Genomic DNA, 20,579 nt, shown 5'->3' with positions numbered 1-20,579 from the left:
AGAGTGGCAGAAAACTGGGTTCTAGGCTCATTTCTGCCACCAAAGAGCTGTATACCATGGCTATAAAAATACATATGGATATATAAAAATACATGGATACATAAAAATACATGGATATATAAAATACGTATACATATAAAAAGGGGATTCTGGGCACAAAACTATTAATCAGAGGCAGTTCCTCTGACTGTTCTTTTAGTTACAGTCAAAAAACACAGCCTTGTAGCAAGTAATACAGGTATATACATTCCACCATCTTCTACATCCTTTATTCACCTCTTCTCTTCATTAAAGGATCAGGATCCAGGCTATTCCATGGGAAATAAAACTCGCTTAGGAGACAGGCTGACTGAATGAGAGTGAGGCTGGGTTTTATTTTATCTGTTGCTATATCCGTTCAGGGAGACAGGAGCTTCCACATTGGCTATCTGAGGACGTTCCTTGCAAAAGGCCGCCATTGCTATAGTCCCAGCTGGGTCTTCAGTGGTTGGTTCATTCAGAAGTGAGCAAACTCAGACAACTGTCTCGTCTTCCCCAAACACACATGAGACTGGCTTCTGATTCACAGTGGGCCAGAGACCTGCTGAGCTGGCTGCATTCTGGGGGCAGATGGTCAGGGAGTCTTGACATCCGGAAAACCTATTAATAATGAGGAGCTTGTTTGGTCAATATTATGAAAAGCCTTTCATCTCAGAACCCTTGAATTTTGTACAGTCATGCTCAAATCAAGAGCAACCGTGTCTGATCTGCATAAAGATCACATTATAGAACCAATTTACCAAGCCAGCAGTATATTCCTCGTCTTATAGAGGTGAATCTCTCCTCAGGACATTCCAGCAATTCCATGGCTGATAGAGGCTATGTTTGCTGTTAATATAAATGTCTGCAGGTACAAATGAGCTAGGTCATAAATCCTGAACATAACGTTTCCCTTTAAAATTCACAAAAGTATTTAAAAAGTATTCACATGTATTTAACATGGTAGAGGAGGCCTTGTATTGCCTACTTTCTTTGCAGTTCCTAAATGCAAATTAAATACCACTGACAATTGCTGATCAATCATAGGACACGCTTACACCAGCTCTGAGTTTCCTTCCTTCTAACCATCTGAGCAACCATTTTCAGGCAGAAATTTCAATTCAATTCATAATTCAGTTGCAACTGACCTGCCACAGCTGGTAAAATGTCATTGAAAAGTGTCACATATGAAAGAATGAAAACATGCAAATGTCGTCAGGTTAGGGGCTGTGACAATTCATGAATTTTTCACAGATAGTGCTTCTGTGAAAAGTAGCAGAAAGTTAATGGTGTGGGAGGAAATAGTTTTAATCTGGGGCTATAATTTGGTGAATTTTTGTTGGATTTGGATTATTTGTTTTCCTGAATAAGAGGATACTCTAGAATAAATGGGGTTTTATCACGAGTTGTTGTAATAACAACCATTTCTATTTCTATGGTCTTAGTGTTACTAGAACACTAGATGCTGTGGTTCTTCGTTAATACCACGTAAGGCCTTGTTAGGGTTAAATGAGCTCATATGTGTTAAGCACAATGTCTGGCCTTACAAGGCCAGTATTACAGCAAATATTACATGCACGGCAAGTATTACATCAACACCAGCAGTTGTCATTGTCATCATGATTATTATTATAATTGTCATTATTACTAGTACAGTCCATTTCTCATGTGCAAAATGGACTATTTCCAGTGCTGAAATGCTACAATTTGAGTCAATGAAATGAAGCCAAATTCCCCTAATGACATTACCCAGTTTATAAATTCATGGCTCCATCATTGGGACAAAAACCCAAAGCAGATGTCTCTGAAACATGCTGAGATGACATTTAAATATCTGTTTCTCAGGGTCATTCAGAAAAACAGAGAGAGAGTGATGGTGGGACCGTATGGGGCATATCAGATGATATGTACAGTGAGATTTTACCCAGAGATCGCACAGGGTGGGAAGAATGAAGGGATTGATTAGGGCTCTAATGTAAGTATGAGGCCCTGAAGAGGGGGCACATATTTAGCCAAAGCAAGGACGGGCTGCACAGCAAAGAAAGGCTCTCGATTCCTAGCCAAGAGCGTGGTGAAGACTAACAACAGGATGGGCTGAAGCAGGACCAGGACGTAAGCTCAGGTCCCGGAGGGGCAGCTGGGAAACTTTCCTGGGGAAACTGTGGGCTGAGAGAGACTGTTGTCTATAGGGTGCTGGAGGCTAAACCCATGGACAGGGAGAAAGGGGCTAAGGATTCCCAGATGGGTGGAAGAAATGTTCATCAAAGATGCCAGGGAGCAGGAGAGGGGAGGAGGAGAGCGAACACTTTTCGTCCTGCTGAGCCAGAGGGCTATGGGGCGGGGGGAGGGAGGGCCTGGAATTGGTGGCCCTGAGAGCCCTCAGGGCCCACAAGTCTCCCTGAGGCTAAGCCGCTTAGAGCACACAGGCCAGCTCTACTTTGGGCAGCACCAGGTGTGAAGGGAGCATAGGCTCCAAGAAGCAGCATCTTCAGAAAACCCGAGTTACCTTACTTTATATAATTCTATTACCAAATTCTGCCACACACAAGAATCCAGAACAACACACTGCAGCAGTGAATGTGTCCATCTACCCGAGGCTATGGACATCTCTTCCAGAAAGAGAATTTGGTTATAACATGCTTTGAGGGCAATATGGGAGGTATGAAGAACAAATGTCTTAGAGCAAAGCTGACTGGCTTTAAATCCTGGATTCACGCACATCCCGGTTTTATTACTTTAACGAGTTTATTTAACCTCTCTGAAAATCCATTTTCTCCTCTATAAATAAGAATAATAAGGCTACCTGCAAAGCTGCTGTTGGGGTTAGAGATGATGAGTGGCAAGTGACTACAACAGTGCTTGGGACATAGGCTTTTTCCTTTTTTTTTTTTTCAATTAACGGTAGCTCTTATACTTAGTAATAAATAATAAAATAATTATTTGCATGTGAATATAAGCTTTATAATTTAACTTTCTACCTGCATTGTAAATTGATCATATCCTAAAAACAACTGTGACTTGTAGCGGATCATGAACATTGTCTGGAGACCATATATTCCACCTATGGATTTTCTGTTGGACAGAAGCTCTGCAGAATTTGTTTTCCTTATTTTTTAGTATATTAGACTTCTAAAGTTTCATCTCTTTAGTGTTAGAAAGGAAAAAAGTGATATTTTTTTTAAATCTTTTTATATTTTCTATAGATGTAACAAGTATGTCTTGTAGTTTCCACATATTTTGCAGATCATGAGAAAGCTTAAATTTGAAGTCTCCATATATTTTCCTCTCTCTCTTTTTTGACCACTCTACAAAATGATTTTTTTGTGTGTGTGTGAGGAAGATCAGCCCTGAGCTAACATCTGCCAATCCTCCTCTTTTTGCTGAGGAAGACTGGCCCTGGGCTAACATCCGTGCCCATCTTCCTCCACTTTATATGGGATGCTGCCACAGCATCGCTTGCCAAGCAGTGCATCGGTGCGCGCCCGGGATCCGAACCGGCGAACCCCGGGCGTCCACAGCAGAGCGTGCGCACTTAACCGCTTGCGCCACCGGGCCAGCCCCTACAAAATGATTTATAACATATTAATGGAGCCAAACTCCCTCAGGAGCCTGAGAAACTGTTATTCTTCTATATCTTGACCCACGTTTAATCCACTCCATCTTCCCCATAACCTTCCCCATATCTTCCCTATAATCCGCTCCATCCTAAGAACATGATGTATAAATCTAGAAACATGTTGGGATTAAAATTATATTTGTATACATGCTCCCAAACTCCCCTTTCCTGAGGCTCACTAGAATGGCTTTGTGTGTTCCTCCCCTCCCTCAACCTCAAAGGAGGATCCTGCCATTGCCACACTAAGTTTTTAGAATTTTGTGATGCAGAATTATGAGAAAAATTGGTGAGGTAAAAACATGAACTGTTCCTGTGCTAGGCTGCCAGTGAAGGAGCTGGGCAATGGAGATTACTGAAGATTGAGCTGCAGGGTGGATGAGGAGGAGCAGATGAGAGAGGAAGGGGGTGTTGTGAAGAAATCCATAAATTTCTTGCAACTCGTGTTTAATTCCAGAAATGCAAGTACAGACCTTGCATTATTTTGAATGAAGTTTTGATTGCTGTACTGTATTCGTGTGACTATGTCCTTATTCTGAAACGGAACCATGTGGGTCATAATTTTTCTAGTCTTAATAAAATTACATAACTTCAGGTGAGAATAACTCACAACTACAATAGCCACTTGGAAAGGTGGCTGCATGATAACATTGCCTACAAAGGAAGACATGGATAAGAAAAACAGCTTAGATTTGGTTCCCAAATCTTAGGATATATCAGACTCACCTGGGGAATATATTAAAATGCAGACTCTTGGACTCCATCCTGAGTGGTTTTGATGCTGTTGTTTGGTGGAGGTGTCTAGGAAACTGGATGCTATATGTCATTGTGATGCTGATTGACTTCCCATGTGATTCTGACTCAGGGAAGTTGTGAACCCCACTCTGGCTCAAGGTCAATTGGTGTCAGACATCTCCAGACAGTTCTTTGTCCACAGGGGCTCCTATAGCTCAACTACAGAAATATGGACTTCACAGTGTGCTTTTGGACATTCACTATTACGCTCCTCCCAGTGACGTTTGCAGGGACATTTCTTCACCTTCTCTGTGACTCTTATCCCCCTTTCCTGTCCTTGAAATCAGTAGATGAGCCAAAGACAATAATAATTTTTTCTTCTGACTTACAGAATAAGCGTTTATCTAAAACCCTCCCCCACACTAACCCAAGCTATTAAATCACATTGGCTGAAGTTGTCTCACCAATGTAAATATCTACAAAATCTCAACAGAAAGATAATAGGAAAGGAGAGTTGGCTGTGGAATGGAAGGATTCATTTGCCTGACTGCATACAGAATGCTGCAATGAAGACAGGAAAGGTTTTACTTGCAGGAGCTTTTCAAAGAGGCTGCACTTGTCTAAGTAGGAAAGTTTCCTCGCCCATAATCATCTTTGCCTGTAGATTAACCAGGTTGTCCATTTTAAAACCATGCAATGAGAATATTTCTGCTCATCTCCTGGTAGGTTATGCCCAGAGCTCTCAGAACCTGGATTGGAAGGTGTTAGGGCCACCCACCCACTGTGCCTCATCATAACATACCAAGTGTTGTAAAGGCAGCATTGCTCAGTCTAGCCTGTTGCCATTCATCATGCAGGTGACACTGAAAACTGTGATCACTGAAGTGGGACTCGTAAAGTGAAACAAACCATCATGAAATGTAAGGTTTTTATGGAAATTTTGGAGGATCAGCTTTATGACAAGCCAGCTGAGTCAGTACAGGGAGGGTGCTTCTGTGACCTGCTGGTGAACATGCATAGTAACCACACAGGAACAGCTGTACTGATTGGTCAGCCCTAGAGACACAGGAGGAAGACCTGGGAGTGGATGTACTCCTGGTTGGATGCTGTCCACCCAGCTTGTATCCTCTGCATCTGCCAGTCCTGTTATTGAAAAATAATTGTCATGTCCCACTGAATCTGGAGATACATGTCTTTTTTTTTTCCTTTCTTCATTTTTGTTTTTTTAAATTTATTTTATTGAGGTCATATTGGTTTATAACATTATATAAATTTCAGGTGTACATCACTATATTTCACCTTCTGCGTAGACTGCATCATGTTCACCACCAAAAGTCTAGTATCCGTCACAGCACACATGTGCCCCTTTACCTCTTTCACCCTCCCCCCACCCCCTCTGGTAACCGCTGATCTATTATCCTTATCTATGTGTTTGTTTGTTTATCTTCCACATGTGAGTGAATTAATATGGTAGTTGTCTTTCTCCATTTGACTTATTTTGCTTAGCGTAATACCCTCAAGCTTCATCCATGTTATCGCAAATGGCATGATTTCATCTTTTTTGTGGCTGAGTAGTATTCCGTTGTGTATATATATACCACATCTTCTTTATCCATTCATCTATTCATGGACATTCAGGTTGCTTCCAAGTCTTGGCTATTGTGAATAATGCTGTGATGAACATAGGGGTACATACATCTTTTCAAATTAATTTTTTCGTGTTCTTTGGATAAATACCCAAAAGTGGAATAGCTGGAACGTATGGTATTTCTATTTTTAATTTTTTGAGAAATGGAGATATACATGTATTGATGTCATCTTAAGTAAATTTCAGCTCTATAATAACATTTTTCCCTTGTCTCAGCCATAGCTCTGCTAGGGATTAATAAGGTGAAGTAGTAGCAAGCCATAGGAAAAGCAGATGGAGAAAAGGTAAGACCACTTGCGTTTTGTATACTTGAGCAAACTTCCTTTAGGAGACCCATTCAGTCCGACTCCCATCTGTTAGAAATCTTATCTCTTATAAGAAGTATTAAAGTTATTGATGAGGTAAAGATGCTTGAGTTGTAAAGTGTAAAAATCTAATACTTAAATGTGGTGAAATGATTTTTAAATATTTTCTTCTTATTATTTATTTATTTATTTTTTGTGAGGAGATCAGCCCTGAGCTAACATCTGCCAATCTTCCTCTTTTTTTGCTGGGGAAGACTGGCCCCAGGCTAACATCCGTGCCCATCTTCCTCCACTTTATATGGGACGCCGCCACAGCATGGCTTGCCAAGGAGTGCGTTGGTGTGCGCCTGGGATCCGAACTGGTGAACCTCGAGCCGCTGCAGCAGAGCGTGCGCACTTAACCTCTTGCACAGCCAGGCCTGCCCCTTCTTATTATTTTTTTTTTTTGACTATAATGATAAAATAGCCACAGTGTAGAAAATTAAAAAGTGTAAAACATTTTGAAGACAATGCTATGGTGATTAGCACATTGGCTTCCAATATCTGACATGCTGTAGGTGTCTTTAAAAAAAAAAAAAAGCCCTTAACCAGTCAAATAAGCTTTGCTTCAGATCCAGAATTACTGGTGATTTCTCATAGCCCTCTCTCATAGACGGTCTCATAGACTGGTGATTTTCTTATAGAACTGATAGAACTAGACACAAAAGCTTGAGACCCAAAGCAAACACATATCACTTTACAGATCAATAAGTCTAAAGCCCTTTATTTCCAAGGGAAAAGGTACTTTATGTCACATCCTGCTTTGTAAATAGAACTTGACATCCCAAATATTCCAAAGAGAATGCAGCTGACAGTATGTTTTCTTGGGCTGGATGCGCTACCACCAGCATCTGACCTCATATGGGAAAATAGCAGAGAGCGGGTCACACACCTCCCTAGAGCTGACCACCTCTCTTAAGATAGTCGAGCATTTGGCTGAGCCAGGTTTGAAGTGTATGATTCTTAAGAATGACACAGACTGTTTCTGTTTCAGCTGAGAATATTTCACCGATTTAAAACAGGTTGAAGGGAACTACCTAAGCTTGTAACTCTTAAACAATCTCTTCTAAGATTGACCAATATGACAAAATATTTATAGAAAAAAAGGCTCATAAATTTTTATTCATACTGAAAATGATGTTCTTAAAAGCAATCCTGGAGTTTAGCAGTCCAAAAATATCAACCGGGTTCTCTAAAAAGGAGTACAGAATTTAGCTACTTGATATGTTTCACTTCTATTAAAAATTTGGTACCTGGTCTTCTTCCTGAGTGGAGGACAAAACCTGAAGATATTCAGGAAAAGACAACCACTATGAGGTGCTCAGTGGTGAAGACTCAGCCTTCTATCATGGCATTTCAGAACCATTTTGAGGGGCATAAAAAGTAGATATTTTCTCTAAAAAGGCACTTATATATTTAAAGTTACTCGTTTCTATACATATTGCCCATGTATTGTTTTTTAACGAAGTACCAGGGAAAATTCTATGCTGAAACCTTCTGGGTTGCATTAAATTGTCCTCAAGGTCCTGCTCATGAGTGATGACTTTTCAAATATAAAACAATTGTTCTTAAATATTTATTTCCCTTTCCACCTTGCTTTCCATAGGACGGATTTATTGACTTTTTAGAGTTTATTGCTGCTATAAATCTAGTTGTACGAGGAAAAGTGGAGCAAAAATTAAAATGGTATTTTAAGCTGTATGATGCTGATGGAAATGGTTCTATTGACAGAAAGGAACTACTGAACATCTTCATGGTAAGTGAAGTAGTAAAGTATCCTTTGCAGGACATTATATAGTTAATTCAGTTTTCCTCCCTATGGGGTTGGTGACAGCTCCTATGTGGTTGGCTATTCTCGGCATGCACACTTGGAATTGCTGAAGAATATAAGTTGCAGTAGCCTATTGGTTAGTGAGTGTGCAGCTGCAAATCAGCATTTTCTCCTCAATGCAGTCCACTCTGAAGTTCACAAATTTAGCAGAGTATTGAGATGAAAAATGAAATAAACATGATGTTCTTAAGCAACTTTTTCTCTGCCTTGGTGCAGACAGTCTTGCAGGGAGCAGCTAAAATACAAGATGGTTTATATTCCAAGAGATGTGGAGTAAGAATGAAGGTACCCAGTGACTCATTTTTCTGGGAGCTGGACTAAAGTAGTTCTAATGGATAGCTCAGGGATCTTAGATCATTTCCATCTCCAAAGTTCAATGAGTGCCGTTCTAAATCTCCTCCCACCCCCTGCCAATGGAGTGGGATAGGTATCACGGTTGAGATAAAATGGATCCCAGAGTAAAAATGTGATTAAATGGGACAATGCACCTAAATGAAGATAAGTAGTAAAATAAACATTACGAATGCAATGCACTGAATTTGTGGTAGAATCAAAGAGAGTTAGAATCAGTTGTCTTAGAAATGATCTGGTCCAAATTCTTTCTTTTATAGATGAAGGAGCTGAGTTACAAACATAATACATAGTAGAAATACTAGCCAAAATGCAAGAAAAAAATAAATGGGTAGAGCTACAATTATAATTAAACCTCTCAATAAATGGACAAAGCTGTTAAAATTTAAAGCTGTTTAGCAAATGTGGAGTTAGCCACATATGGAAAGAATTCAAGGGTATGATAATATTCATATTGCTACAATTTAGCCACATATGGAAAGAATTCAAGGGTATGATAATATTCATATTGCTACAACCTTAATCTCACAAAGACCATTCACAGAAACAAGTACTAAGATGTACTTTGTAACTGAACTTTGTAAGCATTAAAATTCAGAAATTCTGTATACATTTTATGTGTTGCAACATAAAATTAGGAATCTAAAATATTCTACATAGAGTGCCCAACCCCATGTAAATTTCAAATAGTCTCTTAAATAAATATACTAATGCTTATTTTTAAAATATTTAATATGTAACACAGCATACAAATATTAGGGGATGCCTCCAAAGCAGTATTCAGAGCAGGGGTTCTTATCCCGGGGTTTTTGGCTCTATGGCCTTCAGGAATCCTTAAAGCCCTTGAGACTGAGGACAACATTTTCCCTGTATGTTATCCATTTCTGGGAAGGGAGAGGATTCACCAGAGTCTCAAAAGGATAAGGAAGAACAAAAGGATAAAATTGATTTTGTCTAAATCGTATGGGAAAATTTATATAGATTGTCATTCAATAAAATATATAGCTTAAATTAGTGAGTAAAGGAAAGAGAAATATTAAGCAGCTAATAGAGTTTTTCCTTAAGGTGTTTAGAAAGAGAACAAAAAGAAAGAAGGGAAACTGAAATAATAAAAGCACAGAGCAGAAATTCATTTAATAATTGGATACTATTTGTCTCCAGTTGAATTAATAAAGATTAAAAACAATAAGACACTCTTACCCACCATGGAGGGGTTATCAGCAGACATCAGTTTCCTGGAAATCGGTAATCTGCAGCAAGAGGCAAAAGTTTATCTTCATTTTAGAGTCAACATTACTTTTCATTAGGAAAAACAATCATTAATGTCATCAAAGATAAAAGTTCTATGATTTACAATCACAGAATTGCTTAAAATAGTAAAAATAAAAAAGGGAAATGTTTAAATAAATGAACACAATGGAATATGTACTTATTAAAAAATTAGTGCTCTGTGAACATACTTCCTATATAACGGCCAGTGAAAAAAACAGCAAGGTAAGGACTAATACACAATGTATAAGTTCTCTCAACACACGATAACAGGATGTTAAAATGGAGTTCAGCCCGGGCATGGAGAGATCTGAAAGACGCACGACAATGAATACAGGCAGAATTTACAAAGGAAGTAGCTACATTTTAATCTCACTTCAAGATATAAAATGGTCAAGAGGAGGGTTTTGGGGAAGGATTATTGGAGAGGATTTCACGGGTAAGAGCCCTCAAGTCAGTAGCCTGGGGATTCGAGGAGACCATTGAGATGTGGATGCACTCTGCAAATGGGAGAACACCACGTTCCAGTGTTTGAGTCACACTTGAGAAATCTAAAGAAGCAGAGCATGGCAGCAAAGTAGAGAGATGAAGTTCAGGAAGTCTCTGCATTCCTAGAATTTGCTGGAACAAAGGATGCCAGGGTGTTTTCCATGGATCAGATGTGGCCTGCTGTGAGAGGAAGCTGGTATAGAATTATCTTGGATGTTGTCCAGCTGAGCCACCTGGAGGGGCAAGGGAATCTCAGAAGAGGAAAGCTGGAGGTTGGGAGATCTGGAAAGTGGTTCTCAACCAGGAGCGATTTTGCACTCCCCCTCCCCCAGGGGACATTTGGCAATGCCTGGAGACATTTTGATTGTCCACTGGGGAGTGGGGGAGGGTGTGGTGTTACTGTTCTCTATTGGTTAGAGACCAGGGATGCTGCTAAACATTCGATAGTGCACAGAACAATCTTGAACAAGAAAGAATTCTCTAGTCTAAAATGTCGATTGTGCAGATGTTGAGAAACCCAGATCTGGAGCCTGTAGCAGGAGCCCCAAAGGATCAGCTGGAATCAAAATGCATGATTCTGTCTCGGGAATTGCAGGAGAGCGAGTCTCGGTAATGAAAGCGGCGGAGGGAAAGGGGCAGAAGAGGGGCAGAGGGGGCGGGGGCGTCTCAGAGAAAGAGTGGACTTCAAACATCTGCCATCCAGAGAGCTCTGGAACTAGATAATTGTGACCTGCCAGGTCAGAGCTCTCCTGCTCCCCTCTCTCTCCCTCCTCCTGCTCCTTCTCGGAGAATGGTCAGAGAAGGGCTTGGCAAAATGCAAGAGAAAGAGCAGATATGCTAAATGCGGAAGGAAAGAAGGAAACAGACCACACCTCCTTGCCCACCCCCACCATGCTTCTCCTGTAAGAGGAAGAGGGAAAATATAGGTACAGTGAGGACTTCCTCCAAATATATCCCCTCAGGCCTCCGATCAGTCCTTCATGCTCACTTATAATGCCAGGAGATGGGTGATGGACAAATCTGAGAAATTTCATGATCTTTTATTATGACTTATATATGTGGTCTAGTATCACTGCGGGATGTAGGAATACTGGATGCCAGTCCAAATTTTCTAGGCTTTGGGGCCTCTACTAAAACACTGAGAAACCCTAAAAACTTTCATCTAATAGGATGCTACATGTATATAACCATTAGTCTAACGGTATTAGACTAATGATCTAGTATTCTAATATAGCTATTACCCTATATTTAACTGAGAGATCTCGGCTTGCTGAGGCCAAGAGTGGTGCTTTACCACTGTTTATTATGAATAATCCTGGATTTGGTACTAGCGATGCTTGGGAAGCAGCCAAAGAGATAGTCATATTTAAGACCATGCCCTCTGATGGAAATATGTTGCCAGCAGGTTTTCCGAAGATCCTTTCGTGTTCAATCGAGATAGTTATGTTCAAAATCCCAGATGACTCATTCCCCCTCTCTCTTTCTCTCTTTCATTTTATTATGAATTTCTACCTTAAATATGGGTCATTAAATTTAATCACCTGGTGGGGGCAAGGGAGAGGGTTGTTAAATCTTCCCTCTAGGAAAGCTGGAAATATCACTTTCTCTGGGTTCCCTGAGAACTTTTATGATGAAAAGGTGCTGGCAAAGTGTGAGAGAGATTCGGGATCCTTCTAAGGCGTGTATATCTGGCTTCCCAGTTGATCATTCTACAAAAGGGCACAAAGGACCAGAGGTGCCAGTGGCAGAGCCAGAAGAAGCCTTAGATGCTCACAAAACATCATTTCATGTTCAACCATAAGATGGAAGATAATTCGTCTGAAATTGAGAACACTGTTTCCTGAATCCAAAACATTTGTGACAGCGACCACTGCAGTTTTTCTCCAGTGAGCTCTTTGCATCTTCTGTGACCTGATATGTTGAATGGATCCCTTTGTGCTGTATAAAATAAAACTTCAGACTGTATTCTGTTAATTTGATGTCCAAACCTCATTACCCAAAACTGATATGCAATCTTTTTATTTATTTTTAACAACTAGAACAGGTTGGATAGTAAAACTGACATGAACACATCCCCAAATTCTGTCACATTGGGGTAGAAATGTCACAAAATGTATTTGCTTCCAGCGAAGTTGAACTTTCTGATTTAATTTCTCTCTGCAGGCTGTCCAAGCCCTCAATGGCCAGCAAACCCTGAGTCCCGAAGAATTCACCAACTTGGTGTTTCATAAGATCGATGTAAACAATGACGGTAAGGAGGCTGCTTTCCTCGGGCTCGCTTTTCTTACAAAGTAGATGGAGGTAGTGGAGGGAGTGCCATTTAGACAAAAGCATGAACCTTTCAAGAGAGCCCTAGCTGTGAAATCATTTGGGCTTTATAATTTGAGCAGTCCAATGTTCTCCAGTTGGTGCAACTCAATTGAGTAAATATTTATTGACTGATTTACATTCAATGCATGACGCTTGACACTTTGGGAGCTATGAAGAAGAGTGAAGGGAGACATAAGAAAAGAAAACTGGCAGAATATGAGATGAAGGACCCTCTGCTGTTTGCTCTGGAGATATGTTCTAGTAATTAATTCCTTTCTACTGGAGGTTTCTCATCAACTTAGGAATAAACTTAAGTTTTCCCTACTGTCAAAATCATTCCTTCAATTATGCCATCTTCTCCTATCAGATTTTTTTCCTTCCCTTTCACTAGACGTTTCTGGAAAGAGTTGCCTGTGCTTGCCTCCATTTCTGCTCTTTCTAGCTTTACTACATTTCTACTCTTTCTGCTCATTTCTTCATCTGCTTTTTCTACCCTAAAATTGGGGCTCCTCTTTAGCTCAGAGAAGGCACTTCTTCAGAGGCAGGCATGAAAAGGGGAGACACAGACATTCCAAGAGAAGGGAGAGGGCTTATACCAAATGGCTTTGATCTCAGTAAACTGGTAGGTGGGCTTATTGACTTGAGATTGAGGCAGCATATCTAGGAATAGTCCCTGAAAAAAACAGAAAGTTTGGCATTGTGGAAAATATGATGTTAGTAAGAGATTAAAAAACGAAAAAAGAGGGATATGAGGCATTGGGATTCCAGCCGTGGTTGTCTTCAATTCAAAGTAGCTTTTGCCACAGAATCAATCTGCCCGCCATAGGTCACTTCTTCTAGTGGACACTAGAGGGCAGTACAGCCCCGTGTTGAGTGGGGCAGCTTGCAATAGTCAAATGTGGCCGCTCAGTCAGCAGGATGCGATGGTGAGGAGGCCGGGAGGGAGTTCCAATGAAATCACCATTACGGACAAGCCAAACAACTGCGCAAGCGTATAATTCTGAGAAAAACAGCTTGGAAGTGTATCAATAGCATCAATCTTCCTCTTGAGGACCCAGTACCAGATCTGCCTCACTTCAATCTCAAGTCAGGATGCTCCCTTAGAAGTTTACCATGAAAGCCATTTGATGTAATCACTCATATTTGAGTCTATACGGATTGAGAATAAAATGAGTCAGCTCATGTGAAAGCTTGCAAGGAACAGATTCAGACTACCTGGGGCTGATAAAGAAGCTAAGTGAAGCTAGAAAAGGACCAGAGAAATGAGAAGTGGAAGATCTTCTGAGGCCAATAAACCCTCTTTAGAATATGCAAGCAAAAATGATGACCCTCGAACAGGAGAAATGCTGTAGGTTTTCTTCTGTTTTGTTTTAATTTTTAGTCTTAGAGGTGCTGCGGGATGGCAGGGATTGGAGTAGAGAGGATAAACCGTTTCAGCTCGGGCTGAAATCATTGATCGAAGGACGAGTATTCTGGAAGTAGATGGGACATCAGGAACGTCTAAGACTTAGTATATACAGTGAATTGCAAAAGGGCAGGTCAAGAATGTTTGAAAATATCTACGGATCCTGCTTTTAGTCTTGGGAGTGGGCACATAGAAGAAAATGACGCACCTTGGAGCAGTCTGAGGATTGTGGTATCCTTAACAAGAGGCTCAGTTTCTATTAGTTTGAGGGAACGGTTAATGTGTTCCAGAAAACAAGAAAATAAGGCAGGGCTCTTTGTTTGCTATCCAAGCAGTTTCCTCAAGAACAAAGTATAAGAAACCAATAAAATGGGGAATGTGGTTGGAAGTGGCCTAGAAATAGAAATATCTGGGATGGAAAAGGATGCGAATCTGGAAGAGTGAAGGTGTGCTTCGCTTAGGGAGGTTGCCTGCAGTTAGGGAAACGGGCTCTTTGACCTGGAAGAATACGTCAGAAGAGGGAGCATGCATTATGGTTTCTGGAATAGCTTAGAGAACTAACTACACAAATCATTTCCTCTGTTATAAAAACTTGTATTTTAAGAAAAAAAATATCATCGACTTTCAGAAAGTGAAGATATCAAATAAAGTAGTTGCACTTTGGAATATCACTGAACCACTGTTTCTTGGCAAATGCATAAACAGAGCTAAAAATGATGGAATTTGCTTTTATATGTAAATTATTGGAGGCTGTTATATTATCTCAAGAGACAGCTAGGTCATTCCATGTATCAAGAAAAAGATGCTAAAATCGTATCATTGGGGGCCCGCCCTGTGGCGTGGCAGGTAGGTGCTGGCGCTCCACTGCTGGCGGCCCAGCTTCAGATCCTGGGCACACACCAACACACTGCTTGTCAGGCCATGCTGTGGCGGCGTCCCACATAAAAGTAGAGGAGGATCGGCATGGATGTTAGCTCAGGGCTAATCTTCCTCACAAAAAAGCAAAAAACAACAACAAAAAAATTGTACCATTGGACAGAGACAGCCCAGTGCACCAGAAGACAAGGAGGAGAAGGTAATGAAGACATAGAAGGTTGATATTTGCAGAAGGGTGAAAAGATCTTGCCAGTATTTGACAGAGAAGAATAAAGTGCTTCACTCACATAAAGGGAAGTTAGCACCACAGAGGAGGATGTCTGTTCACATTTATACAAGCCTAAGTATATATACCTCAAATCTGATTTTTAAATTGTTTATCATCATTAAATATCAGTGTTGGTAGAAATAGAGATGTTCCATCAAGTGTACCAGAACAGTGTTGACTACGTGCTAACATATATTGTTTTTGATTTCTCAAAATAAAAGCAAGCACACCATTGGTACCTGATGATCCAACAAATATTGAAACTAAAGATGAAGATCACAGTGCAAGAGACAACCAAAAAAACTTCAGGAACATACATGAAAATCCTATTTGACTGCAAATTGTTTGCAAAAGAATGACCAATATCAAATCCGTTGGGACAGAAAAGTATACAACAGCTATGAAGTATTCTATACGTAATTATCATGGTAGTTAGCAAGTTAGAAGATTAGTCAAAAGAGACGTGTAAGATTAATGCTGGGAAAATAAAAAGATGCAGAGCTATAAGCTCCATGAGGGCGAGAACTATTTCTGTTTTATGTCCTTTAGTATTTCCTGTGCTCACACTTCCTGGCACATGCTCTATAAATAGTTGTAAAATGAATGAGTCTCTGATAAGATGTCATATGAAAAGCAAAGGAGGAAATAAAGAAGAAACAAGCACAATATGCAATGCTATATGTAGGAAGAAAGGCATCTAGGAGACTCTTTTGGAAATTAATATATATAGGCATATGCATTGCAAACTTCATAAAATATAAACGTGGATTTATTGGCAGGAATTAATTACCAATGGAAAGCGGAACTGGGGGGCCGGAGAGAGGTTAAAGGGGGTTCTTTTTTTTTTCATTACACCTTTCTCTAATGTGTGAATTTTTTACCATGAGCATGTATTGTTGTTACAATTCAACAAGTTAGTTTTATTTTTATATTACGAATAAAACCACCCAGGAGGGAAAGCTTGAAGAGAATCACAAAGACAGAAAATTGAAGCTGAACATGCAATATTATTGAAGGATGCAAATAGAGAGGACAGCAGGACCAGTCAGGATAAACGATTAAGCATGGAATTCTACAGCCTTTCCTACGGGAAGAGTAGCAATCCGCGTTCTACCGTGTGCCTCTAAGGAGTCATTCCCTGCACGATTTAGGCAGATTCATAGGTGCTGTTCATAGCCTCAAGCGCAGAAAGGGTCCAGGCAAGTTTAACATAGCGCCAAATAGCGCAGGGACACGGAGACTTAAGTGGCTCATAATAATAAACCGTGAAAGTGAAAAGAGACAGAAGGAGGCCAAAGAGGAAATGAAAGAGGGTGATTATTGAACAGATATTTTCAGTAAAAGAGGACAGGGACAGAACATAAAGGAAGAGATTTTATTGAGCGACTAACAAGAAAGACCAGTGTTTTAGAGGAGAACATTGTGGAAAGCCACGAGGGTCACGGTGAATCAAACTGGGAAACTGGGACCTACCAGGAGATCAGAGGGAATGGAGTTTCTTCAGATAAGAGGAGAAACTGCTGCCCGTGAAACTCTGCTGTAAGATGCTGCTAAATGCCTCTGCTGCCACCTTGCTAACGAATACAGAACTGGTGTCGTGAGCACCTTCACCACCATCCTTCCTTGAAGACGTAGTCGTTCTCGTCTCCTGAGTCTCCCCCTTCCCATCTTTGGTAATTTCCCAGCCCCAGCACAATTTTTCATGAAGTTCTAATTGAAAAGAATTAAAAAAAATTTTTCTTTACACAGGCTTATTTCTTTTAAAACTAGGCTAGGGGCCGGCCCGGTAGTGTAGCCGTTAAGTGCGTGCGCTCTGCTGTGGCGGCCCATGGCTCAGACCCCGGGCGCACCAACGTACCGCTTGTCTGTCAGGCCATGCTGTGGTGGCGTCCCATGTAAAGTAGAGGAAGATGGGCACGGATGTTAGCCCAGGGCCAGTCTTCCTCAGCAAAAAGAGGAGGATTGGCATGGATGCTAGCTCAGGGCTGAGTTTCCTCACCAAAAAAAAAACTACGCTGACTTCTTTAGAACAAAAATGCTACCATGGGTATACACCATAAATTTTGGCTTTTTTTTTGGAGGGGGGGTGACTTTTGTTTTGTTATAAAAGGTACTTAAGACGTTAATGGGAAGAAGTACATGATCCAGGACTATCGACAGGATAATCAGACTGCAAAAGCAGGACTAAAGAAAATATTCATAGGTAGCTGTCCTGTCACCAGTGAAACTGCTGAAATTGGTAGTGAGATGGAGGAGCACCTGTAACACTGACCTTCACAGTCCCCAGGAGTGGAGAACACGTCCGCGGACACAACAAACAGCCCTGAGCAATGTAGATATAAATTCTGTGCATATGTGTATTTCAACACATAAAAATAAAATTGTGCAATTCCTGAATTATGCCCTACCAAATTTGAAGTGTGTCTCTAAACATAAAACAAAATAATAAAACTTCAGGTCCTTCAGAGTCTTGTGATCTCCAGCTCAATCATCTCTTACCGGCTTTGGCTCTTTGCTGGTAGATTTTTTGATGGAAAGCTTCTGGACCTGCATAGACGATCATTTCTAAGGAGACCTAGAAATCATCCTTTTAATTTTGGGGAACATAAATCCACAGGCGAATTAAAGAGGATTAGGAAGCAATGTTTAAGAACATCAGATAAAGGAAAGAGATCCATCAACATCATTTTCTGAGCACCTCCCACATTCACGACACTGTAGTCGGCTGCACAGGTGGTAGCCGTGCAGTAGAGGAAAGGACAATTGTAGTTAGGGCTCAATAAATGTCTGATGAATAAATGAATGAATGCTAAGTGCTAGAGGGAAAAGAGGGAGGAAAATTTCAAAATAAGTACTTTAGATAGAAATAGTAAATGTTATAAGTTGCTAGAGGTAGAAATTGGCTTAATTTGAAAAGGAGAGAATTTTCTATGGTGAGTGGTTAGGTAATGTGAAAAAAAAGATATACAGAGTTGACAGGTGTTTTGAAGAAAGTGAAAAAACAGCAGTGAAGAATTCCATCTTTTAAAAAGTTGCTAAGAGAGTAGATCTTAAAAGTTCTCATCACAAGGAAGGAACTTGTAACTATGTGAGGTGATGGATGTTAACTAAACTTATTGAGTTAACTAAACTCATTTCACAATATAGACATATATCAAATCATTATGTTGCACACCTTAAACTAATACAATATTATATGTCAATTATATCTCAAAAAAATTTCAAAAAAAAAACAAAAGGATTCCATCTTCTCTCTCTTTTCCACATCAGTAACCTGCGTTGGTTTTCCACCCCCACGGCCACTCTACCCCAGTGCCTTGAGAAACAGCCTCTTTCCCTGTCAGCAGTGATAACACACCGTCGTAACTGAGCACTCAAAACAGACTTCAGCTCCCCATCTCCCTCCCCCGTCTCCTTCCCCACCCCCCTATCTCCCCTCCTCCATCTCCACTGCAGTCATGCTGAGCCCCTAGAAATTTGAAGTCTTTTGGGCTGGGGATTTAGCAGCTGAGATTTCTTTTTGCAAAGGATAGTTCTTTTGTTACCTGTGGTCCCCCTGCCTCCCCCCGCTGCCCCCATATGACCCTCCCCACCCCCGCACTTGCCACTCCTCCTTATTTTCAGTTTTCTCTCCTTCATTTTGGTTTATTCCAGGTTGCACTTTCCCTAGGATACATAGGGGGCTCTATTCCCACCTGCTGCTAGCTGGGGTTTTCCATAGACTTCTCTGGCATAAGGAAACAGGAACAAAGATTAGATTTCCCTCTAAAACCTGTATTTTAGTGTTTTGCCATTGAAAATAAAAGCATATCTTATGAAAATGTGATGATTCAGGCTTATTTATATTTGAATCACTATCGTGGTGTTTTACATGTTTGTCGTTATCCACTAAAGGTTCAGGTACGGTATAACACGTGATTTCCGTTCCTGCTGACTCTCTGCCAGCAGCAGGTGCACATTCTCTAGTTACTGAATGTACTTGTGTGGGGCTGACCCTCCACCCAGCCACAAACCCTACTAGGTACAATCTCTTTGAGTTCAGGAACTGCATCTGTACCCCTCAACTGGAATACACCCATAATTACAATCCAAATGATTTAAGTCAACAGAGAAGCCCACCCCAACACTTTCACCCAAAGATGTTGAAGGTTATCTTGTGGGATGAGGGTCGTGGAAAAACATGGCAGCCAGTACACGTGGGTATAAGGTGATAGTTTTATAGCACTGGACTGGCTAGTGCAGGCCAAAAGCTTAAGTCAAGGAGATAAAATTAGGAACCAAAATCAGAAAAGGAGAGGAGAGCTAATACCAATAATTATATGTGGAATGAATAAATGTTTAACCTTCCTCACAGGTGTAGATAGTCCCTAGAATTATTTCCTCAGAGAAAAGAATGTTGAAAGCAGTCTTGCAAACAGACATTTCCTCCTGATCTTAGAAATCTGAAATCTTCATGCTCCTATGACTTGGTCATATCTTCAAGGTTAAAGGTCAAATAGTAAACCTGTGTAGTGAACACAGGTGCATTACCTGATGTTCTCAACTCAAAATAAAAACAGATTGTATCCATCATATTTATTTTCACTGGCAACCCTTCCTTTGAATGCTTTCCTATATAAGGACAATCAAAGAATTTAGAGTCTGGTTGAGGTGAAAGGATATCAAAAGAAGAATACCAATAAAAATATCAGTGAATATATTGTATATGCTGGCGAGTGGTATGGACAAAGCTTCTTGTTAATTATTCATTTATTATTTTCTAGGAGAATTGTCTTTAAAAGAATTTATCAGTGGCACAGAAAACGATCAGGATCTTCTGGAGATTGTTTCCAAGAGCTTCGACTTTTCCAGTGTACTGAAAGTCATCTGTAATGGGAAGCAGCTGGACACAGGAGGGAGGCTTCCTCCAAACCGTCGGAGAAGGCGGGTCTAGGGAAGGCGAAAATGATGTGGCTGTGGGAATGCCTTTCCCAGCTTTCAGTGGACGCAAAACTTTCAGTTGAGAAGAAATGAAATTTTCCCCATGTACATGCTATTGATTTCAGAGTTTTATTGTAATTGGTATCAACTTATGAATACATCACTTAAGTCCCACAGATGCATCCATAAAGATCCGAGACAGAAGTGTTGCTCTTCTGTTTATGCATTAGTCCTCTCTCTGCAGATTAGAAAATGATGATTAAACTGAAGGATTGTCTCTGTATCAGTTCAAAATAGGGCTCCCATGTATGTTTCCTTGCACACCTAAATTAATCTGCATCCTGAAATAGAACTGGATTATCTGGCAGTGTCTGCTCAGTTTAGCATTCTTCTTGGATTAAACATTCATTCAGCAAATATGTTTGCTGCCTCTTGGCTCTCGTTGCAACTGTGTATTATAAATGACTGTGTTCTGTTTCTATCAAGAAACTTTTTTTCTGCC

General features: G+C 40.5%; 1 protein-coding gene across 2 annotated transcripts in view; it reads left to right on the top strand.

The window, feature by feature from the left end:
* GUCA1C (guanylate cyclase activator 1C) overlaps positions 1 to 20,090 on the top strand; it is a 31,763-nt gene extending 11,673 nt beyond the window's left edge. The window contains exons 2-4 of one of the 2 annotated variants that reach the window (XM_058555528.1): positions 7,965 to 8,114; positions 12,462 to 12,549; positions 19,921 to 20,090. In XM_058555528.1, coding sequence (XP_058411511.1) covers positions 7,965 to 8,114; positions 12,462 to 12,549; positions 19,921 to 20,090 — 408 coding nt within the window. Of the gene's footprint in view, positions 1 to 7,964; positions 8,115 to 12,461; positions 12,590 to 19,920 lie in introns of both variants that reach the window. The other variant, XM_058555529.1, reaches the window with a different exon arrangement.
* The last annotated feature ends 489 nt before the right edge of the window (positions 20,091 to 20,579 follow it).

The sequence above is a fragment of the Diceros bicornis genome, chromosome 15 (genome assembly GCF_020826845.1).
Source record: "Diceros bicornis minor isolate mBicDic1 chromosome 15, mDicBic1.mat.cur, whole genome shotgun sequence".
In the NCBI taxonomy this organism is placed as follows: domain Eukaryota; kingdom Metazoa; phylum Chordata; class Mammalia; order Perissodactyla; family Rhinocerotidae; genus Diceros; species Diceros bicornis.
The sequence above is the reverse complement of the archived record's forward strand: the minus strand, read 5'-3'. Positions and strand labels throughout refer to the sequence as shown.